The sequence below is a fragment of the Salvelinus namaycush genome, chromosome 30 (assembly GCF_016432855.1).
Source record: "Salvelinus namaycush isolate Seneca chromosome 30, SaNama_1.0, whole genome shotgun sequence".
Taxonomy (NCBI): Eukaryota; Metazoa; Chordata; class Actinopteri; order Salmoniformes; family Salmonidae; genus Salvelinus; species Salvelinus namaycush.
Window position 1 is genome coordinate 11,687,269 of NC_052336.1, and position 21,175 is coordinate 11,708,443.

Genomic DNA, 21,175 nt, shown 5'->3' on the forward strand with positions numbered 1-21,175 from the left:
AATCAGAAATCAACAGTAAACATTACACTCACAAAAGTTTAAAAATAAAACAGACACTATCTCTCTCCATCTCACTCACTCAGACACACACTCTCTCTCACACACACACACACACACACACACACACACACACACACACACACACACACACACACACACACACACACACACACACACACTCCTTTCTCTTTCCAGAGCCACTCGTGAAGCCGACTGACAGGCTAGAATGAAAATGAGGCGGACACTTGGTCAAGACTTCAGAGCAAACGCGTCCTTTTAAGGACACCTCTAAACTTGGATCATATCACCATGGGAGCTATTTGTATTGCAAGAGACTTTTGTTTGTTTTTGCTCTTGTTAAATACTCGCCAAAGCGGAGCTCTTCTAGAGAACCCAGGTACGTTTTATGAGTTTCAAAGACCGTTTTTACGCACGCTGTATAAGAGTGTTTGCGCCCATGTTGTTGTTTTCTGAGGATGTATAGTTTCCAACTACTTGGCAGACTTTATTTTGTTTACATTATTATAGTTTACCCACTTAGTATTGGCTTCAATTGTAGGGATTGGAACTTGATGAATCTCTTTTGTTTGTTTGCTTTTTTAATGAAGTCCTACATTTTAACCTACCTACTAACTTGTTTTCAGGTAAAAGGAATAACAAATGTACAGATGATAAGGAATGGGTCCTGACTTGTATTTTTTCTTAACTTTAATACTTTTGGGAATAATTGATCAGGTTCAATCGGATCAATGTTTTGTTAACTTTAGTACTCAGAACCTGGTGAATTAGACTTTTACCAATATAACGGAAATTATTCAGTGTTGAATTGAATATTGGGGATTTAATGAGGAGCACGTTAATCCCACAATCATAATGTACATGACTAAAATACAGATTTTTGAGATTCATAACGAAATGTTGTTCTGGTAACATTTTATGCCATAATGTGGATTTCAACCCCGGATCCATGCGCAGAAGGAAGTGATGGCTGTCACATTGATGCTATTTGTCAAAATACTCAAGCCTCTTACAAGTGCACGTGTAAAGTAGGCTTTAAAGGCGACGGTAAACATTGTGAAGGATATTATCTCTTCTGTAATTCCTTGTTTCTTTCATCACTCATGTTTGTATTGGGATCATATGAGACATATTTGAATTCTTTGGACCAAGAGTTCCATGGATTACCAAGACAAGTTTCAATGAAATTTTGATTATATATCATAAATCTTGGCATAATGCATTACTTTTTATTTAAATGATGTGGCCCATTGTTTGAAAGGACCCTTTTCCGCTCAAATGGCAAACATTCATCAATCTCGATTTGACTCCCTTTTAGACATTGATGAATGCGATATCGAGTACAATGGTGGCTGTGTACACGAATGTAACAACATACCAGGCAATTATCGTTGCACTTGCCATGATGGATTCAATTTAGCGCACGATGGACATAATTGTCTAGGTAAGATACATTTCAGACTACAAGGTAAACAACATTTGATGTATTGAGTGTCTGACAATCATCCAGTTATTTCATTGTTCTGAGAAGTCATGTCCTGGCTCTGCCTGCAGATGTGGACGAGTGTGTCTTCAACAATGGAGGGTGCCAGTATACATGTGTCAACACCATGGGGAGTTATGAGTGCCGCTGCAAAGAGGGCTTCTTCCTCAGTGACAACCAGCACACATGTATCCACCGCTCTGTGGGTAAGTACCCCTGGAATACCTGCCCTGTGATGGCTTCCAACTCTCCTTCCCACCTTCAAATGTGTGTATGTATGTGTCTCTCTGTGTCTGTCTGTCTGTCTGTCTGTCTGTGTGTGTGTGTGTGTGTGTGTGTGTGTGTGTGTGTGTGTGTGTGTGTGTGTGTGTGTGTGTGTGTGTGTGTGTGTGTGTGTGTGTGTGTGTGTGTGTGTGTGTGTGTGTGTGTGTGTACGCATGTCTGTTGTGTCTCAGTCCATGCTTGTTTCTTTATGTTTGTGTCTCAGTCTATGTGTGTGCGTCCCTATGTGTGTGTGTGTGTGTGTACATTTTTCGTGTTAAGGTAGGCTACTAAGCCGTGTCAGGGGCACGACAGAGAATTATGGAGCTAATTCTCGAATGTTCACATACAAGAGTGTGATTGACAGCACAATGAGGGATGACAGCTGTTAAGTCGGTCCCCTCTCTGTGGCATTATCTAGAGCATTTGGGCTCCAAAGAACCCATGCTGTGGGAAAAGGAGCCCCGTGTCCCAGAGAACAAAACAAGTTAATAACTGCAACACTTGGGCTTTTGTGGCCTGTGTCTTACATTAGAATAAAGCTCTCACATCTATTGTTGTTTTATTCTCACTAAATTCAATGAAGAGAACCAAAGGTTTTTCACTACATTGAGTTTCCCTTGGAAAAGTTACTAATCCTACCAGCACATCCACTCAGCCGTTGCAGCATAATAATAATGGAGCTGCTCTCTACAGTGACCTGGGAAAAGGCCAATGATGGTATTAGGATAGAAGATAATAGTGTGATTCTGAATCCCATACACACTGAGTGTACAAAACATTATGGATATCTGCTCTATCCATGACATACCATGACATAGATTGACCAGGTGAATCCAGGTGAAAGCTATAATCCCTTTTTGATGTCACTTGTTAAATCCACTTCAATCAGTGTAGATGAAGAGAAGAAGACAAGTTAAAGAAGGATTTTTAAGCCTTTAGATAATTGAGACATGGATTGTGTATGCGTGCCATTCAGAGGGTGAATTGAAGTTGTTTTCAAGGCAAATGGGGCCCCCCGTTGCAACCAATGGGGGGGGTTGCAACTCAACATTAGGAAGGTGTCCTTAATGTTTTGTAAACTCAGTGTATAAAGTATATGAATATGTAGAATGACCACGGTAAAATCTGATTATGTTAAGTACTTACAGTTGGAGTCGGAAGTTTACATACACCTTAGCCAAATACATTTAAACTCAGTTTTTCACAATTCCTGACATTTAATCCTAGTAAAAATTCCCGGTCTTAGGTCAGTTAGGATCACCAATTTATTTTAAGAATGTGAAATGTCAGAATAATAATAGAGAGAATTATTTATTTCAGCTTTTATTTCTTTCATCACATTCCCAGTGGGTCAGAAGTTTACATAGACTCAATTAGTATTTGGTAGCATAGCCTTTAAATTGTTTAACTTGGGTCAAACGTTTTGGGTAGTCTTTCACAAGCTCCCCACAATAAGTTGGGTGAATTTTGACCCATTCCTCCTGACAGAGCTGGTGTAACTGAGTCAGGTTTGTAGGCCTCCTTTCTCGCACACACTTTTTCAGTTCTGCCCACAAATTTTCTATTGGATTGAGGTCAGGGCTTTGTGATGGCCACTCCAATACCTTGACTTTGTTGTCCTTTAGCCATTTTGCCACAACTTTGGAAGTATGCTTGGGGTCACTGTCCATTTGGAAGACCCATTTGCGACCAAGTTTTAACTTCCTGACTGATGTCTTGAGATGTTGCTTCAATATATCCACATACTTTTCCTTCCTCAAGATGCCATCTATTTTGTGAAGTGTACCAGTCCCTCCTGCAGCAAAGCACCCCCACAACATGATGCTGCCACCCCCATGCTTCATGGTTGGGATGGTGTTCTTCGGCTTGCAAGCATCCCCCTTTTTCCTGCAAACATAAGGATGGTCATTATGGCTGAACAGTTCTATTTTTGTTTCATCAGACCAGAGGACATTTCTCCAAAAAGTATGATCTTTGTCCCCATGTGCAGTTGCAAACTGTAGTCTGGCTTTTTATTGCGGTTTTGGAGCAGTGGCTTCTTCCTTGCTGAGCGGCCTTTCAGGTTATGTCGATATAGGACTCGTTTTACTGTGGATATAGATACTTTTGTACCTGTTTCCTCCAGCATCTTCACAAGGTCCTTTGCTGTTGTTCTGGGATTGATTTTTACTTTTCGCACCAAAGTACGTTCATCTCTAGGAGACAGAACGCTTCTCCTTCCTGAACAGTATGACGGCTGCGTGGTCCCATTGTGTTTATACTTGCGTACTATTGTTTGTATCGATGAACGTGGTACCTTCAGGCATTTAGAAATTGCTCCCAAGGATGAACCTGACTTGTGGAGGTCTACAATTTTTTTCTGAGGTCTTGGCTGATTTCTTTTGATTTTCCCATGATGTCAAGCAAAGAGGCACTGAGTTCGAAGGTAGGCCTTGAAATACATCCACAGGTACACCTCCAATTGACTCAAATAATGTCAATTAGCCTATCAGAAGCTTCTAAAGCCATTACATAATTTTCTGGAATTTTCCAAGCTATTTATAGGCACAGTCAACTTAGTGTATGTAAACTTCTGACCCACTGGAATTGTGATACAGTGAATTATAAATTAAATAATCTGTCTGTAAACAATTGTTTGAAAAATTACTTGTGTCATGCACAAAGTAGATGTCCTAACCGACTTGCCAAAACTATAGTTTGTTCACAAGAAATTTCTGGAGTGGTTGAAAAACGAGTTTTAGCCTCCCGGGTGGCGCAGTGGTCTAGGGCACTGCATCGCAGCGTCTCTGAGTCTCTGGGTTCGCGCCCAGGCTCTGTCGCAGCCGGCCGCGACCGGGAGGTCCGTGGGGCGACGCACAATTGGCCTAGCGTCGTCCGGGTTAGGGAGGGTTTGGCCGGTAGGGATATCCTTGTCTCATCGCGCTCCAGCGACTCCTGTGGCGGGCCGGGCGCAGTGCGCGCTAACCGAGAGGGCCAGGTGCATGGTGTTTCCTCCGACACATTGGTGCGGCTGGCTTCAGGGTTGGAGGCGCGCTGTGTTAAGAAGCAGTGCGGCTTGGTTGGGTTGTGCTTCGGAGGACGCATGGCTTTCGACCTTCGTCTCTCCCGAGCCCGTACGGGAGTTGTAGCGATGAGACAAGATAGTAATTACTAGCGATTGGATACCACGAAAATTGGGGAGAAAAGGGGGTAAAATTTTAAAAAAGAAGAAAAAAAAGATATATATATATTTTTTTGAAAAACGAGTTTTAATGACTCTAACCTAAGTGTATGTAAACTTCCGACTTCGACTGTATCTGAGATTCCACTCAAAGTGTAGGTTCTTAGCTTTGTTTCTGCTTGGCTTCAAGGAAAAGCTCTCTCCCTCTGCCTGTGGGCTTTACTCTTTGTCATTTCCCCCCCACTTGCTTTTCTTTCCCCTCTATTTTTGATATGGCTTGAAAAAGCTAGGCCAGCCCAGTCCATTTGGAGTTGCACATTTGATGGGTCCACTGCACTTGCATGTCAGCGTATGCATCAGCCCTCTCTAGGAAGTGTTATTGTTGGGCCATGCTCCAAAGGGTTGTGGCAGATTTCTAGTCAGGGGGCTTCAATAATCTATCATCAGACATCATTGGTGTTGTGCAGTGTCAGTTGTTTTGCCTCTGTATTTCATTACCATGTATTATATGTAACAACATGTGAATATACTGTTGTTAGTAGTGTAGTTACAGTGTTATTACACAGGTATAGGAGCAACCTAATGTAAAGTGTTACCTCTCTTTCCCAGAGGGCCTTAGCTGTATGAATAAGGAGCATGGCTGTGCTCACATCTGCAAGGAGACACCCAAGGGAGGAGTGGCCTGCGAGTGCCGCCCAGGCTTTGAGCTGGCCAAGAACCAAAGAGGCTGCATCTGTATGTGTGAAGTTTTGTGATTGATCGTATAGCCAGCTCAACCAAGAGTATTGTTTAGATAATACATGAGTTGAACTTTGGAAGTGACCCAAGTTTTGTGTCATTGGCCTAGTGACTTGTAACCATGGTAACGGGGGCTGCCAGCACACTTGCGAGGACATGGAGCAGGGGCCCATCTGCAGGTGTCATGTGAGGTACACCCTGCACCCTGACGGCAGGTCCTGTGTAGGTAAGTGCTGACCAACCACATCCAGGCCTACTTACATACCCCGTGCTTCTACACCTGCATTGCTTGCTGTTTGGGGCTTTAGGCTGGGTTTCTGTACAGCACTTTGTGACATCAGCTGATGTAAGAAGAGCTTTATAAATACATTTGATTTAATTTGGTACTTACCTTTAAGCATCTCCATGTATGGTAAACCAGATTACCTAGTCAACAATGGTGAAATGGACTGGATCCTTCTAGATATTTCCATCTGTACACTTCTTCATTCTCCTTTTTGTTACTCTCCCCCACTGAAACTCACCTGTTTAAATGATCACATCTTGAGCCTGTGGATGAAAAGGCAATCCTTTTGAGGAGCCTGCCATCCTTCCTGATAGCGAGTGTGTATTTTTTCCATTTGCACATGGTGGATATGATAAGCATCAGCCGTCAGATAGGAAGGAGACGTACGGTAGGCCTGTGGGTAGTATCTGTTTCTCCCGCGGCGCTACTGTGTGTGTGGGGTCCAGGATTATCACTGAGTTGTCTCAAGATCCATCTCACAGTTCCATCTCCTGCTGTATCTGCCACACGCATAGACAGCCAAACTGCATGCCTTATCTGCTACACGCATAGACAGCCAAACTGCATGCCTTATCTGCTACACGCATAGACAGCCAAACTGCATGCCTTATCTGCTACACGCATAGACAGCCAAACTGCATGCCTTATCTGCTACACGCATAGACAGCCAAACTGCATGCCTTATCTGCTACACGCATAGACAGCCAAACTGCATGCCTCAGGTGTAAACATGCTGCTGGTTACAGAGAGGAACACAGAAAAACATCCAGGGGAGGTAGACTACACTTACAGACCGCCAAGGTGTGCACTGGGCAATTCAGCTACTGTGCATCAGCAGACAGAACAGAACAGGAGGCAACTTTGGTGCAAACCATTTTCTTAAATGTTGACTTATGTTTATTTTAGTTAGACTAAAACACTGTGTATGTATCTACGTGTATTCTGTTGGTTAGGTTACTGACTGTTACTCACGTCACCCACTGTCTGTATTACAGATCGGGACGAGACAACTACTGAGAGCTCTGATCACAACGCCACGTCCTTCACTGAGGTGGACAAACGTGTCAAGCGCAGACTGTTCATGGGTAATAATTGTATAATTGCACAAATTCCACTGTTATTACCCATTGTTACTTACACAGCACTAAAATAACAAAACCAAACAGACTCAGCTACTGAGAGGATTCTGTCAGTTGGACTATTTGAATGACTTTAGTTACCATGGGTTATCCTGCCAGGAATCAGCCAGAGGTGTTTTTCAGAGGGGAGAAGAGCAAGGCCCAGTAAACCAAGGCATTCCACAGGCTTTAGAACAAACTGTGAAATGACTATGGACCCTCACGTTCTCACCGCCCGATTCCTCCCCTGAAAAATATGCTTTTGTGACAGTGTGGTACATTTCACATGTTTTCCTTCCGTTTAGGATGGGGATGGCGTTGGGTTGCCCAATGTATAGCACTGTCAGTCATGGTGTGCTGTGTCAATGTTCACACCTAGTAAAACACTGTATTGACTGGGTGACTGGTTGCTAGCTCAGTGTCTAGGACTACTGCTGTTGTCTACTCAATGTCTGTTGGTAGGGTTAAAAATCAGACTTTGGCAATAGCTCTATAATGATAGTACATGATGTATAGGCATTTTATAACCCTTCATTCAGTATAGTACATAACAACGGCATGTTGACATTGAATCTATTCACGCTGGCCTTTCAGAGAACTGTGCGGTGAATAACGGGGGGTGTGACTCCACGTGTAAGGACACATCCACGGGCGTACGCTGCAGCTGCCCTGTGGGCTTCACTCTGCAGCCTGACGGGAAGACGTGCAAAGGTCAGACCGGCCGTCCACCAAGAACCTCAACTCCATCTCTATTGCTGAGTCCCAAATGGCACTCTATTCCCTGTTTAGTGCTCTACTTTTGACCTGGGCCCATAGGGCTCTGGTCAAAAGTAATGCACTTTTAAGGGAATAGGTGCCATTTTGGAGGCAGGCCATCTTCATCTCCATCTCTTATTATTCAGTTCAGTGTACTTTTATTTAACAAGCTTCACATCTCCCCTCCATAGGTATTTGGACAGTGAAGCTAACATTTTTCATTTGGCTCTATACTCCAGCATTTTAGATTTGAGATCAAATGTTTCATATGAGGCTACAGTACAGAATGTAACAAATTTCCTCCATGTGAAGAATTCATAAGTATTTGGACGAATACACTTACAGTGTATAAAAATAGTCAAAAGTTTAGTATTTGGTCCCATATTCCTTGCACGCAATGACTACATCAAGCTTGTGACTTTACGAACTCGTTGGATGCATTTATAGTTTGTTTTGGTTGTGTTTTGGGTTATGTTTTGCCCAACAGGAACTGAATGGTTGAATGATGACTGGAGTAATTTTCTTTCTAAGTGAGTAAATATGATGTTTCTGAATACTAAATTAATCCTGTTAATGCCATGATTAAGAAAAATCATGAAAGAATCATGAATAATGATAAGTGAGATCGTTCTTTCTGCCTCTGGAACCTTCTCACTCATCATTATTCACTAATCATCCATAATCGTGGTAGTATCCACATGAACGTTCAGAAACGTCTTCTATTCTTACTTACAATAAAAGTGACTCCAAAATGGCAGAAGACATTATTCACCATTCAGTTCCTTTTGGGCAAAACATAACCCAAAACACAACCAAAACAAACTGCAAAACTTGATGTAGTCATTGCGTGCAAGGAATATGGGACCAAATGCTAACCTTTTGACAACTTTAATACACTAAAAGTGATATACTATTTAAATGCTAACCTTTTGACAACTTTAATACACTAAAAGTGATAGACTTATTTAAATGGTGGGACTAGATACATAAGAGCTTTAATTTCTAAACGGTAAAACAGATATGTATCGAAATACCCTCAAATAAAAGCTGACATTATGTACCGTCTCCTAAGTATAGAGACACATTTTTAAAAATTGCTTCTCTGTCCAAATATATATGGAGGGGAGTGTATGTCTGTCTGAATAATAACAGTTTTATAATTTGCCTCTCACAGACATTAATGAGTGTGAGCTGCACAACGGTGGTTGCGACCACTTCTGCAGGAACACCATCGGCAGCTTTGAGTGTAACTGCTGGAAGGGCTTCAAGCTGCTTACTGACGAGCGCTCCTGCCAGGGTAGGCCTCTTCTCTTCACTCTCCTGTCAGGGTAGGCCTCTTCTCTTCACTCTCCTGTCAGGGTAGGCCTCTTCTCTTCACTCTCCTGTCAGGGTAGGCCTCTTCTCTTCACTCTCCTGCCAGGGTAGGCCTCTTCTCTTCACTCTCCTGCCTGACTGCCCTACACCTGGGGAAGGGGCTGTGACAGCACAGTATACTGAGCTGTTGTTCTGTGTAAGTGCTGGAAGATAAGACAATGAGAGTGGGAGGCTGAACGGTTTGCCAGTATTGACTTGAAGGATTCCTCTGAAGATCCTTAACATGTGCTAGTTTAAAGCTTAACGTTTAGTACAAACTGATTTCATCCCTCTGATACAACCCGTCATTAAGATGCTGCTGTCTCTACCATTAACTATCAAAAGACAATGCAACAATTCATCGCCTAGTGATACCATGCTGTACCATTTAAAACGCCAATTTCTACTACCTTAAATTGAAAAGAATATCCCTCTGCTTTTAATGACAGATATAGACGAGTGTTATTTCGAAAGGACATGTGGTCACACGTGTGTGAACTCCCCTGGTGGTTTTGAGTGTGTTTGCAACAAAGGGTACAGCCTGTATGGACTGGCCCACTGTGGAGGTAAGACTATAATATTAATGTTTATGGGGTATTATACTTATGGTATGGGGAAAGGGCTTTGACACCATTCTGAATAGTTCATGTTTGTGTTTTCTATAAAACTAATGTGTATAGGGTATTATGCTTATGGTGAAAGAGCTTTGGTACCATCTACACCATTTCACACCATTCTGAATAGTTCATTGTGGTGTTTTTAGTAGTTTTTGCAGAAAAAATAATGGATGCTTTGTGAATGAAGTGAGGTGAGAGATTCTGCGAATAACATGGATGTTTTCCCTGCTTTCTTCTCAGACATAAATGAGTGCAGTGTGAACAACGGAGGTTGTGAGCAGGGTTGTGAGAACACCATGGGTGGGTTTGAGTGCCACTGCCACCCTGGTTATAAGCTACACTGGAACAAAAAAGATTGTATCGGTAAGACAGTGCCCCTTCAGGCCTGGGGGGCTCTAGAAGGTTTGGGGTGGGTACTCCCTGAGTTGTCCTTTAGGGAGTGTTTGACATAAAATCAGTGGTTGTGTACCACATGTATGTTTTGAAACTTTTGGGGACTAAAAACAGGAGATACTTTGAGTTATTTTCTTCTCTTTGTCTTTACTGCTCTGCCTTTCTCTCTGGTCTTTGGTTTTAAACCGAGGACAAAAACAGAATTAAGGCAATTGCTGCTGTTCCCATTGTCTTCTTGGATAGGTTTCACTCTGTTCTCACAACTTCTACCCTCTGTCTGTCTGTCTGTCTGTCTGTCTGTCTGTCTGTCTGTCTGTCTGTCTGTCTGTCTGTCTGTCTGTCTGTCTGTCTGTCTGTCTGTCTGTCTGTCTGTCTGTCTGTCTGTCTGTCTGTCTGTCTGTCTGTCTGTCTGTCTGTCTGTCTGTCTGTCTGTCTGTCTGTCTGTCTGTCTGTCTGTCTGTCTGTCTGTCTACCACGGTCCAAGTTTGCTCTTCACCTTTGAGTTTGTTATGGTTTCCATCTAGAGGCAGAGGGTTTCCCAGCAACAAAGCCCCCCTCTAAACCAACCTTGAACTGCAGCAGGCAGGAGGGAGGTGACCGCTGCTACCTGACCTGCCAGTCCCAGGTCCACATCACCAGTGGTGAGTTATCAGTTACTACTACTACTACTATTGGACTGCATCCAAAATGGCACCCTATTCCCTTTATATTACACAACTTTTGTCCAGGGCCCACATGACTCTGGTCAAGGGTAGTGCCCTATACAGGAAATAGGGTACCATTTGGGACACAAATGGAGTTACTACTACTATCAGTCTGCAGAGCAGCGCTGCCTCATGTTCCGGAACGCCGTCTTTTTGCTTTTGGTGGCCAGGCCTTTTGTGGCTCTGCCTTTTGTCTTTGGTGGCCTGTCTCATGCCCCTGTGTGCGTTTACAGGGATGGAGGATTCTTATACAGTGACCTGTGGAATGCCTCTGCCCTGCTTGGTTGGAGCACAAAGGAATGGAAGTAGCTCGTATTGCTTGGGCAAGTACACACCATCACAGATCTGCATTAGCCTCTGTCACTCTAGCCTGACCTAAACAACCAAACACAACATATAAAGGCAAAACAACTTCATACCAAATCAAGTCTTCAGTATTCACATTTTGATTTATAGGCATATGGAAGTCAAGGGATTTTTCATTTTTATCAAAGGTTAACAATGTGCTATTATTTCCTTTGTACCGTAGGACCAGAAATGTCAAGTGTCCTGCGAATTAAGACCACAGCCACTTTTAAGTCTGGCACAGGAAAGTGCAACTTGAAACGTAGTCAAGAGAGACTGAAGGAGAGCCTGAACGCAGCTCACTCAGGTACAGAGATTTCTAACACACGTCCAACAGCTCCTCGTTCATTAAAACAATGCAGATTAACCTGGCACTGCCTACATTTCATGCAACAAACTTGATAACAGGAACCAGACCTCGAGGCTGCTTAGATTAAAGTAAACGGAGAGTGAGCTAAATATGAAAGAAATACGTTGGGGGTGCGGTAGTGTGGTTTGAAATGTTTTTAATGTCTCAGCACTGCACATTGTCTGGCATTGACAGGGGAAAATGTAATTAGCCATAGCATGCCTTTCAGTTGGGCCCTACCCGGCCATCAATCAAACGGAGTTCCGATTGTTGGATACATTTCTTTCACCAATGGGTTCCGGCATGGTGTTCAAATAAAAAGGGAGCTTTTCCCAGTCTCCTCTCGTCATCCCCCTGTCCAAAGGCAACAAAAAGAGCAGGAGGAAAAGAGTGCATGTTTAACCGGATTCACAGAGAAGTCACTGCTTTTTAAAGAATGATTAGAAACATCAGTACTTGAACGTCAGTACTTGGCTCCCGAGTGGCACAGCGGTCTAAGGCTCTGGATCTCAGTGCTAGAGGCGTCACTACAGACCCTTGTTCGATCCCTGGCTGTATCACAACCAGCCGTGATCGGGAGTCCGATAGGGCGGTGCACAATTGGCCCAGCGTTGTCCGGGTTAGGGGAGGATTCGGCCGGGGTAGGCCGTCATTGTAAAATAAGAATTTGTTCTTAACTGACTTCCCTAGTTAAATAAAGGTTAAAATAAATACACAAAGGATATAATCTCCTTAGATTGAAGTGTTATGACATTGCAGTTAAGTTTTATCCTGCTACAGTTGTAGACCATATAGTTATTCAGTAACATGTGTAATTATCTCTGTGCATGCATGTGTATGTGTGTTTGTCTCCGTGCATGCATGTGTTTGTGCGTGTCCATGTCCTGTGTGGCTGGTCGTGTCCACAGACAGCAGGTCCCCCTTCACGGAGAACGTCCAGTTCAGTTATGTGCGCTTGCGCTGCAGCTCGTCTGGCCACCGGATGCGGAGCCGCCACGGCAGGAAGGCGGGTTACGAGGAGGAGGGCTCTTCCATGACGGCTGAGTTTGAGTTGGATGTGAACCTAGAGGAGGTAACAGGTTGGTCTCTCTGCCCTACCCTGCTGTGACCCCAGTCCTCTGGCTGACACTCTGCTTCCTGTTTCTCTCTCTGCTCTTGATTTTTCATCACTTAACAAGCCAAACATGTTAAAGTATCTCCTGTTTTGATGTGGCGTTTTGAGGTGGTGGGAACTTTGGGAAAGGTGTAGGTTTGGAGGTTTCCCTTGTATTCTGAGGGAGCTGTGTGTTGGAATGGATATGTACACAAGTGTGTGTGTCTGTCTATTTTAGTACCGGTATGTGTGTGTGGTTTTGTTTGAGTGTGTATTGTGGTCTCATTGCGTTGCGAGGACAGTTTTGGTATCTGTTGTTTCTCTCAGCAGAGAGCTGTGACCTGGGCTGTGTGCGCCGGCGCTCAGAGAAGAGGCTGAGGAAGACTATCCGTACTCTGAGGAAGTCCATCCACCGGGAACAGTTCCACCTCCACTTCGCTGGCTCTAACTACGAGCTGGCCAAGAGGCTGGCCCGGCCGGTGGACCTGCCGGAACACTGTGGGAAAGGACAAGTGCTGGTGGACAGGAAGTGTGGTGAGTGAGCATCTTGAGTGTTCTGAGTATGTTAAGATATAGGTATATATTTATGTATAAAATTAGTAGCATCTTGAGCATCTACCTGTATCTGTTTCTGCCTGTATCTGAGCCACCCCTGGAGTCTAGTCCTGGCTCCCACACAGAGCAGCTCATAGTCATAGCCATGCCAGCAAGATATATTTAGACAGGTTTGTTTAATGATTGGATTTGGAGCAGGCGTCGGCCAGATGACTGCCATATTTGGGTGCAGACATGCTGTAATGAGCTGGTATGGGGAGAAAAGAGAGCCTGTTGTTGGCTGGCTTGCAGAGCGAGGAGATCTTCCAGCATTTCCGTGGGATAAAGTGCAACAGAAGGTGTGATGGCAGCCGCTAGCTTTTGCTGTTGTTGCCGCTGGTCCTATTTCGTTTTACAGCCATAATGGAGGAAAAGTCCATTAGCTTTAATGGCACCTTGTCAACATCAGCAGTGGAAAGGAGGCTGGCATGTGTTTTCTCTGGCGGAGGGGAGCAGAGAGCTGCGTGCCCCCAGTGCAGGGCCTCACAGTAAGAATAGTAAGCCCACTGCCTGCTGCTGCACTCTGCCTGTCTGTCTCAGTGTGGTCAGTAGAAGACGGTCAGTTTTCTGTCCATGATTGGTCTTCTACCTATAGAGCCCCTGTCTGAATCTGATCCAAGCCACCATATTTAAGGGGTCTGAAGACTATTGTAGACCGACCTCTCAAAGCTGTTCTAGCCTGCCTCTGTCTTGATCCAGAGCTCTCCTCTCTTACCCCCCATCCTTATTGAGGTTGAGTGGGTGAGGATGGAGGGAGTTGAGTGGGTGAGGATGGAGGGGGTTGAGTGGGTGAGGATGGAGGGAGTTGAGTGGGTGAGGATGGAGGGGGTTGAGTGGGTGAGGATGGAGTTGAGTGGGTGAGGATGGAGGGGGTTGAGTGGGTGAGGATGGAGGGGGTTGAGTGGGTGAGGATGGAGGGAGTTGAGTGGGTGAGGATGGAGGGAGTTGAGTGGGTGAGGATGGAGGGGTTTGAGTGGGTGAGGATGGAGGGGGTTGAGTGGGGGAAGGATGGTGTTTGATCCATTCTGGTTCATCGAGCTTTTTAAGAATAAAGACTGCCCAGAGCTGGTGAAATGTATTGATTTTCACACAAGAGGGAAAAATCATGAAACTTAATCATCTTTGGCAGAAAAGTCTAATTGTTTTACAAACCAAGCATCTCTTAATCCAGGCTATCCCCAGCAAAGAGGACTCTCGCTGGTGTCTGTTTTTTTCTGCCTCCAAATAACAGGAGACTAACCTGGATTTGAATCCTGAATCCTGGCCTGGATTCAAATTACCCTTAGATGTTGTTTTTGCTTTGTAGCTTTGTTGCTTGTTGTTTTTGTGTTTCAAATTAGCTACTTAAATCTTAAGACTTATTTTTTTTTAACCCAGGAGAGTAAAGTTACCAGAGTGTAGGATTCCCACACTGCAGTTAGTTTCAGATGATCATTAAGCAGACCAGTGGACAGGCAGGGGTGTAGACATGTCATTTGGAAGTGGGGCTGAAAGGGAGCCGTAACCCCCAGCTCTATAATGGAGCTATATTTTTCCCTCCACGCCTGGCTTAGCTCACTAAGTGCAGTTTAACCCTTTCAGTTTGCCCACTCCATTGTAAATCCAGTTGGGGCTCGTTCTCACTGCTTCAGTGGGGAGAGAAATCCTCCACAACAACACGGCCTCAGCCTCACTAGTACTGAGAGAAAAGCAATGCCTTCTTATTCCTGACTTTTAAAATATCTAGCGCTCTTTCTCTCAAACATTGTGAACGTTATGAATCGCATTATATAGTACACGGCAGTATTCCAATAAACCAACCGGTGAAATATTCCATATGTGTGATCAGATTTTTCTTTTCATTCTAAATCATTCATGATTGATCAACAACAACATTTCCATTTCCGTATGCCTCAACCCGGTATAAGAATCAGCTGTATGTTGGACTTTAGTTTCTGCCAGTGTGTAGTGTACAAGTATTCTCCCGATCTCTGTTACGTAAAATAGTGCATGTTCGTTTTAACATTGGAGAGGATTAGGAAGTGCTGTTGATTCAAGCTGGGAGTTTGAGTGCTTATATCCCCCCTCAGTCAGGGCCACTCTGCATGACCCCAGCCACTAAACTGCTGCGGAGAATTGACTTCAGCCACTCCATGGGAATTCATTAGCATCAGCTGTTTGGGCCTCTGCTTGATAGGCGCAAGAAGGGATTGGGGCAGGCAGAATGGGTGGATTCAGAACTCTGACCCCTTTTATTGGGTTCAGCTCCTTACCATTGTGATACCATAGTGTTTGCCTATGTCATCAAATACTTGAATAGAGGTGAAAGGTCTTTTAAACCTCTTTGGGGCCATCATTTCGAGGACTCTATAGAATTGCCTCTGCATTTGAAAGGCTTCAAGGTTTTTTTTCTCTCTCGCTCTTCTCTTCTCTCGCTCTTCTCTTCTCTCGCTCTTCTCTTCTCTCGCTCTTCTCTTCTCTCGCTCTCTGCATCCAATAAAAGCTGGTGGAGACAATGCGACGGTGGCTCCTCATGGTCATTCAGGATAAACAAAAGGCAGAAAAAATTAACTGCTCTTGTGAGAATGACATTTTCTTTCTCTTAAGGAAAATCAAGTTATAATGGATGTGTGTTAAAGGCTTTGTGTGTTCCTCATTAACTCATTATGGCTGGTTCTCTCCTGAAAAGCTCTTCTTACTTAGATTGTCCTGAGGGATATTTTTTTATGAAAACGCAAAATGATTTCACTTCACTGCTCTCTGTTCGGTGAGATGATTAGATGTAATTTCCCCATTTAAGAAGTTCTTGACATCACCAGACACACACAATAATTCAAACATAAATTAGAGACGTTGTTCTACAAAGTAAAACATGAAAAAGGGGGAAATGAAAGCTGATGGTGTGCATCCCTGTAATCAGGCTTTGCACGCTCTTGTGAGATAACAGACAAACACTCATTTTGACTGGCTCTGTGTGTGCTTTGGTAGAGGTGAGGGTGCTTAGGATGGTATGTAGAGTTCTTTCCCCAATGCACACCAGTGTTATGTGAAGTGTAAGAACTTGTTTGATGTGGGACACAAAGGCATCTGGAGAGCAGCTCAGTGCTCTTGTGTCTTTATTTTTGCATAGCTGCATCAGGTTGATTTGCAATGCCTTTTTAACAGCTTAACACTGGGCCTCTTGTGGTGGGCTTGAATGCCAGTGTGTGTGTGTGTGTGTGTGTGTGTCCCTATTATCTAGCCAATCTGCCTCATTCTTCTACCTTTTGCTAGTGAGCTGCACTGTTGGAACGTACTATGACAGGGATCAGGGAAGGTGTGTTCTGTGTCCAGCTGGAATGTACCAAGATGAAGAGGGGAAGAATTCTTGTGAGGCCTGCCCAGGGCCAGAGGTGAGAGGAAGCCCCAGGTCGGTTGGGGCGTGGAATATCTCTGAGTGTGGAGGTAAGGCTCAAGAGTTGAGGATATGAGTAATCATATGTATCCTAACTGTGCACCAGACAGGAGACGTGAGTCACCGTAGAAACTTACTTACTCAACCATCATAAAGATAACTGCAGAAAAATACACTGAGCTCCTTCAAAGACCTTGGCATAGTTTCCCCTCATGGTTTGATATTTTAAAAAAGTGATCTTTAAACTAGTCTCCCAGTCAGAATCACATCCTGTTATGAGTATACAGTGGGGAGAAGTATTTGATACACTGCCGATTTTGCAGGTTTTCCTACTTACAAAGCATGGAGAACAGGAGGGCTTCTTAAAGAAAAACGAACAGGTCTGTGAGAGCCGGAATTCTTACTGGTTGGTAGGTTATCAAATACTTATGTCATGCAATAAAATGCAAATTAATTACTTAAAAATCATACAATGTGATTTTCTGGATTTTTGTTTTTGATTCTGTCTCTCACAGTTGAAGTGTACCTATGATAAAAATTACAGACCTCTACATGCTTTGTAAGTAGGAAAATCTGCAAAATCGGCAGTGTATCAAATACTTGTTCTCCCCACTGTATATGAAATACACAGGAAGGGGTGATACTCTGATCAAAATCTCCCCACAGGCAGATGTGCTGCTTTGTATAAAGTTGTGTAAGCCTCGGAACATTCAAGCCCTGTTTGAATTAAACAGCCACACCCGGCCCCTGCCCACTCCTGAATAAAGAGAAGAAGGGGCCACCATGTTTTCACCCCCCCAAACACTGTTATCACAGCCAATTTGTGGCTAAGCCACAGATCCCATCTCCTGCTTTCCTCACCAATAGACTAAACAAAAAAGAGCTATGGGGAGAGACAGTTTGTTAAAGTCAGTCAGGAGATATGAGAGAGGTTGTTCCATGGTAGATAATGTTCTTGCGTTACATCACTCCACTGACATCTGCTCTCCTGGCCTTAGTCTTATTGTGGTAGAGTGCTCGTCTTTAAGTCGCTCTGGATAAGAGTGTCTGTCTGCTAAATGACCACATGTACGATGGGAATGTTGCTTTGAGCAGACTGAGTGAAACAAGTGTCCCTCTGACCAGTCCTCTGTTGTTTTCCCAGGTCAATGTCCCCCTGGTCAGTTCTCCCATGATGGCTTCATCCCTTGCCTGCCCTGTCCCCTGGGTACCTACCAGCCAGAGGTGGGGCGCACTTCCTGTTTCCACTGTGGAGGACACCTGGTCACCAAACACAATGGTGCCGTGTCCTTCCAGGATTGTGAGACCAAAGGTGAGGGGTCAGCTTATCCATCCCATTTAGTTATGTCTGTAAAGTCTGGGGTTGCGCCCCAAATGGCACCCTATTCCCTACATAATTCATTACTTTTGACCAGAGCCCTATGGATCCTGGTCAAAAGTAGTGCACTATATAGGGAATAGGGTGTCATTTGGAAGACTCTCTGGATCTTTAATTAAGGGAACTCCCCTGCAGTTTCTGTTTTATGGAAATATACTACATTGGTTTATGTTATTGTATGTTGGTGTTTGAGAGGTGCTAAACCGTGGTACACTCCATTCTGCTCCTGTAGTCCAGTGTTCACCGGGACATTACTACAACACCAGCACACACCGCTGTATCCGTTGTCCCATGGGGACGTATCAGATGGAGTTTGGTCAGAATTACTGCATCTCCTGCCCAGGAAATACCACCACCGACTTTGACGGCTCCACCAACATCATGCAGTGCAAAAGTATGTATGTTCACACAAGAGTTGTATGTGTGTGCGTACATTTGTGCGTGAATGTGTATGTATTTGTGTGTTAATGGCTTCACACTTTAAATGTATTTAATGGCTACACATAGAGTAAACTAAAACTACATGCAGGTTTCTCTACTGTGCTCAAATAAATATTGCTCCTGTCCTGCTTTGGGATGCTACTGTAGATAATGAGCGTCGCAGCACCAAGGCAGCGTAAACTATTTGACACTATCCTGTCACCTCACAGACAGACACTGTGGGGGAGAGATGGGAGATTTCACTGGCTACATCGAGTCTCCCAACTACCCAGGGAACTACCCAGCCAACATTGAGTGCACCTGGACCATCAACCCACCGCCCAAGCGCAGAATCCTCATCGTGGTCCCAGAGATCTTCCTCCCCATCGAGGATGAGTGTGGAGACTACCTGGTCATGAGAAAGAGCTGTGAGTGTTTGTTTTTCTGTGTGTGCGTGCATGCATGCGTCTGTCTTTTCTGTGTGTCGTGTTGGAGGTTAGGGCTTGTTAGGTGACTGGGTGTTATCAAGGTGCTAATGTGATTTCACTGCAGGTGACCAGATGTTGGTGATGAATGTCTTAAAGAATTATAAGATGGTGGCAGTGTTGGTAGGAGGTTCTGCATAATAGGATAGCACCTCTCAGAGATATGGGGGTTACTATGGGCTTCTAATAGACCATTAGATCTTGCCACTTTCAGAGTAATGAATAGTGCTAGTGTTTGATTTGTCATAATGTGACCATATCCTTAATTCACAGCTCTCTCCAACTCTGTGACGACCTATGAGACCTGCCAGACCTATGAACGGCCTATTGCCTTCACCTCCCGCTCCAAGAGGCTGTGGATACAGTTTAAATCGAATGAAGGGAACAGTGGGAAGGGCTTCCAAGTCCCTTATGTGACCTATGATGGTAAGAGACATCCTTATTGGTGGAAATATTGACATTTAATTTACACATGCTTAAATACAATGTATCAAGTGTCTGTGAAATGTAATTTTTGGGGAATTTTAAGTCTGGATATATATCACCTACCTCCAATTGCACAAATAATATAGAAATATACTCTTGGGTATGTTTATATATGATATATGTTTCAGAGGACTACCAGGAACTCATCGAAGATATAGTCAGAGATGGAAGATTATATGCCTCTGAAAATCACCAAGAAATTCTCAAGGTAAATATTTCATGTGTTTCCTGTGGAAAAAGCTTTTGTCTGCTATATACTACCCTCTTGTGGACACAATAAGAAATTCAGGATGCAAACTTCACTTGAGCACCAACGTAAAAATGTTAGATGATTGCTGGCTCTGTCTCAGATTGAATTCTAGTCTGTACTAATTTTTTGTTTACATTCTTTTCTCAGGACAAGAAGCTTATGAAGGCACTGTTTGATGTATTGGCCCACCCACAGAACTTCTTCAACTACACAGCACAGGAGTCAAGAGAAATGTTCCCCAAATCCTTCATCCGATTTCTACGTTCTAAAGTCTTGAGATTCCTTCGCCCTTAAGAAGGCACTATCATCAAGTTGCTTCGTGGATATCTCAGAAAAGGCTTTTACCAGTTACTCCCTAGAAAAGAGTCCTTTACTTATCCTGTCTGTACAGAGACTGACTGAGGCTAGAGTTGACAAAGAGAGATGGACTCGGACACTTTCCTCAAATGGACTTCAATTGGACCTTCTGGGAATAGGTGGGTAGTGGACTGTCATGGTGGAGACAAGTGGCAGCTCCCGCTATCACATCTGGTCTACATTCTAGAGCTAAGTTTTTGTGCTTCGATACCACATCTATCTCTGATACTTCCATACACTCCTGTGTGTGAGCATTGCAACGTTTAGACAGACTTTGTCTTCTCCTTTTGATTTTAAACTTTCATTCTCAGGAATAAAGCTTGAAGTGGTAAGCTGATTTGATTGTTAGCATTTAAATTCATGAAAGCTTCGATTTGCATACTGGTGTAACAACATCTTGAAAATAATTATGGTAAACGGAACTTTCACCAATAGCATAGAAAGCGGATGAGAAAAGACTCTTGATTATGTATAAAAAGTTAACTGAGGTTTATGCTAAATGTCAACCACATAGATAGTGTATACTTATAACATACATTATTAAAATCATGTTTCACATTTAGATCAGAATTGTTGACAGAAATATGCCTGAATATGAGAAAAGAATATAGCACAAATGTGACTTTATGGTGGGAACTTTAAAGCACTACAAAGAATGTAGTGATACCACAAAATAAATTATCCTTATGAATGTATTGTATATTGTGTAAAAAGTATTAGATGAAAATGTTAACGTATTGTAGTTAACTGCATTCCTGACACGTGTGCAGTATCAACACATCCCCTCACAACCTGTATTTTTGCTGCCTCAAATTAATGTTAGCGTTTTCCACTGTCCTGAAAACATGGTTTTACTTAATAAATGACCAGACAGTGAATATTCCATGCCACTGGGCTTTGAGTGAACAACAAATGCCCATGGACCAAGACTAGCTCTTCACTATGATCATTCAAACAGATACCAAAGACTACTTTTCACTACTCATAGAAGTGAGATTATTGAGTGGTGGGACTAGAAATGTAGAGCAATATGAGGGGGATCAAGTGAGATTATACATTCCAGATATGGAATGAGAGGTTTGTAAAATAGAATTGCTCTATTCACTTATGACTTAGCAAATAAATGTATGTCTATATTTTTATGTTTGTACATAT

At 43.4% G+C, this 21,175-nt stretch overlaps 1 protein-coding gene across 1 annotated transcript; it reads left to right on the top strand.

Moving 5' to 3' along the window:
• Nucleotides 1–309: 309 nt before the first annotated feature.
• On the top strand, nt 310–20,090 carry LOC120025276 (signal peptide, CUB and EGF-like domain-containing protein 2). The gene is made up of 23 exons (XM_038969768.1): nt 310–392; nt 959–1,078; nt 1,335–1,462; nt 1,573–1,707; nt 5,535–5,660; nt 5,773–5,889; nt 6,945–7,034; nt 7,662–7,778; nt 8,998–9,120; nt 9,626–9,742; nt 10,034–10,156; nt 10,711–10,827; nt 11,124–11,217; nt 11,436–11,542; nt 12,493–12,663; nt 13,005–13,211; nt 16,524–16,694; nt 17,789–17,956; nt 18,255–18,416; nt 18,673–18,870; nt 19,201–19,353; nt 19,542–19,621; nt 19,811–20,090. The coding sequence occupies exons 1-23, from the start codon at nt 310–312 to the stop codon at nt 19,955–19,957; spliced, it is 3,054 nt and encodes a 1,017-aa protein (XP_038825696.1). The 3' UTR covers nt 19,958–20,090.
• The last annotated feature ends 1,085 nt before the right edge of the window (nt 20,091–21,175 follow it).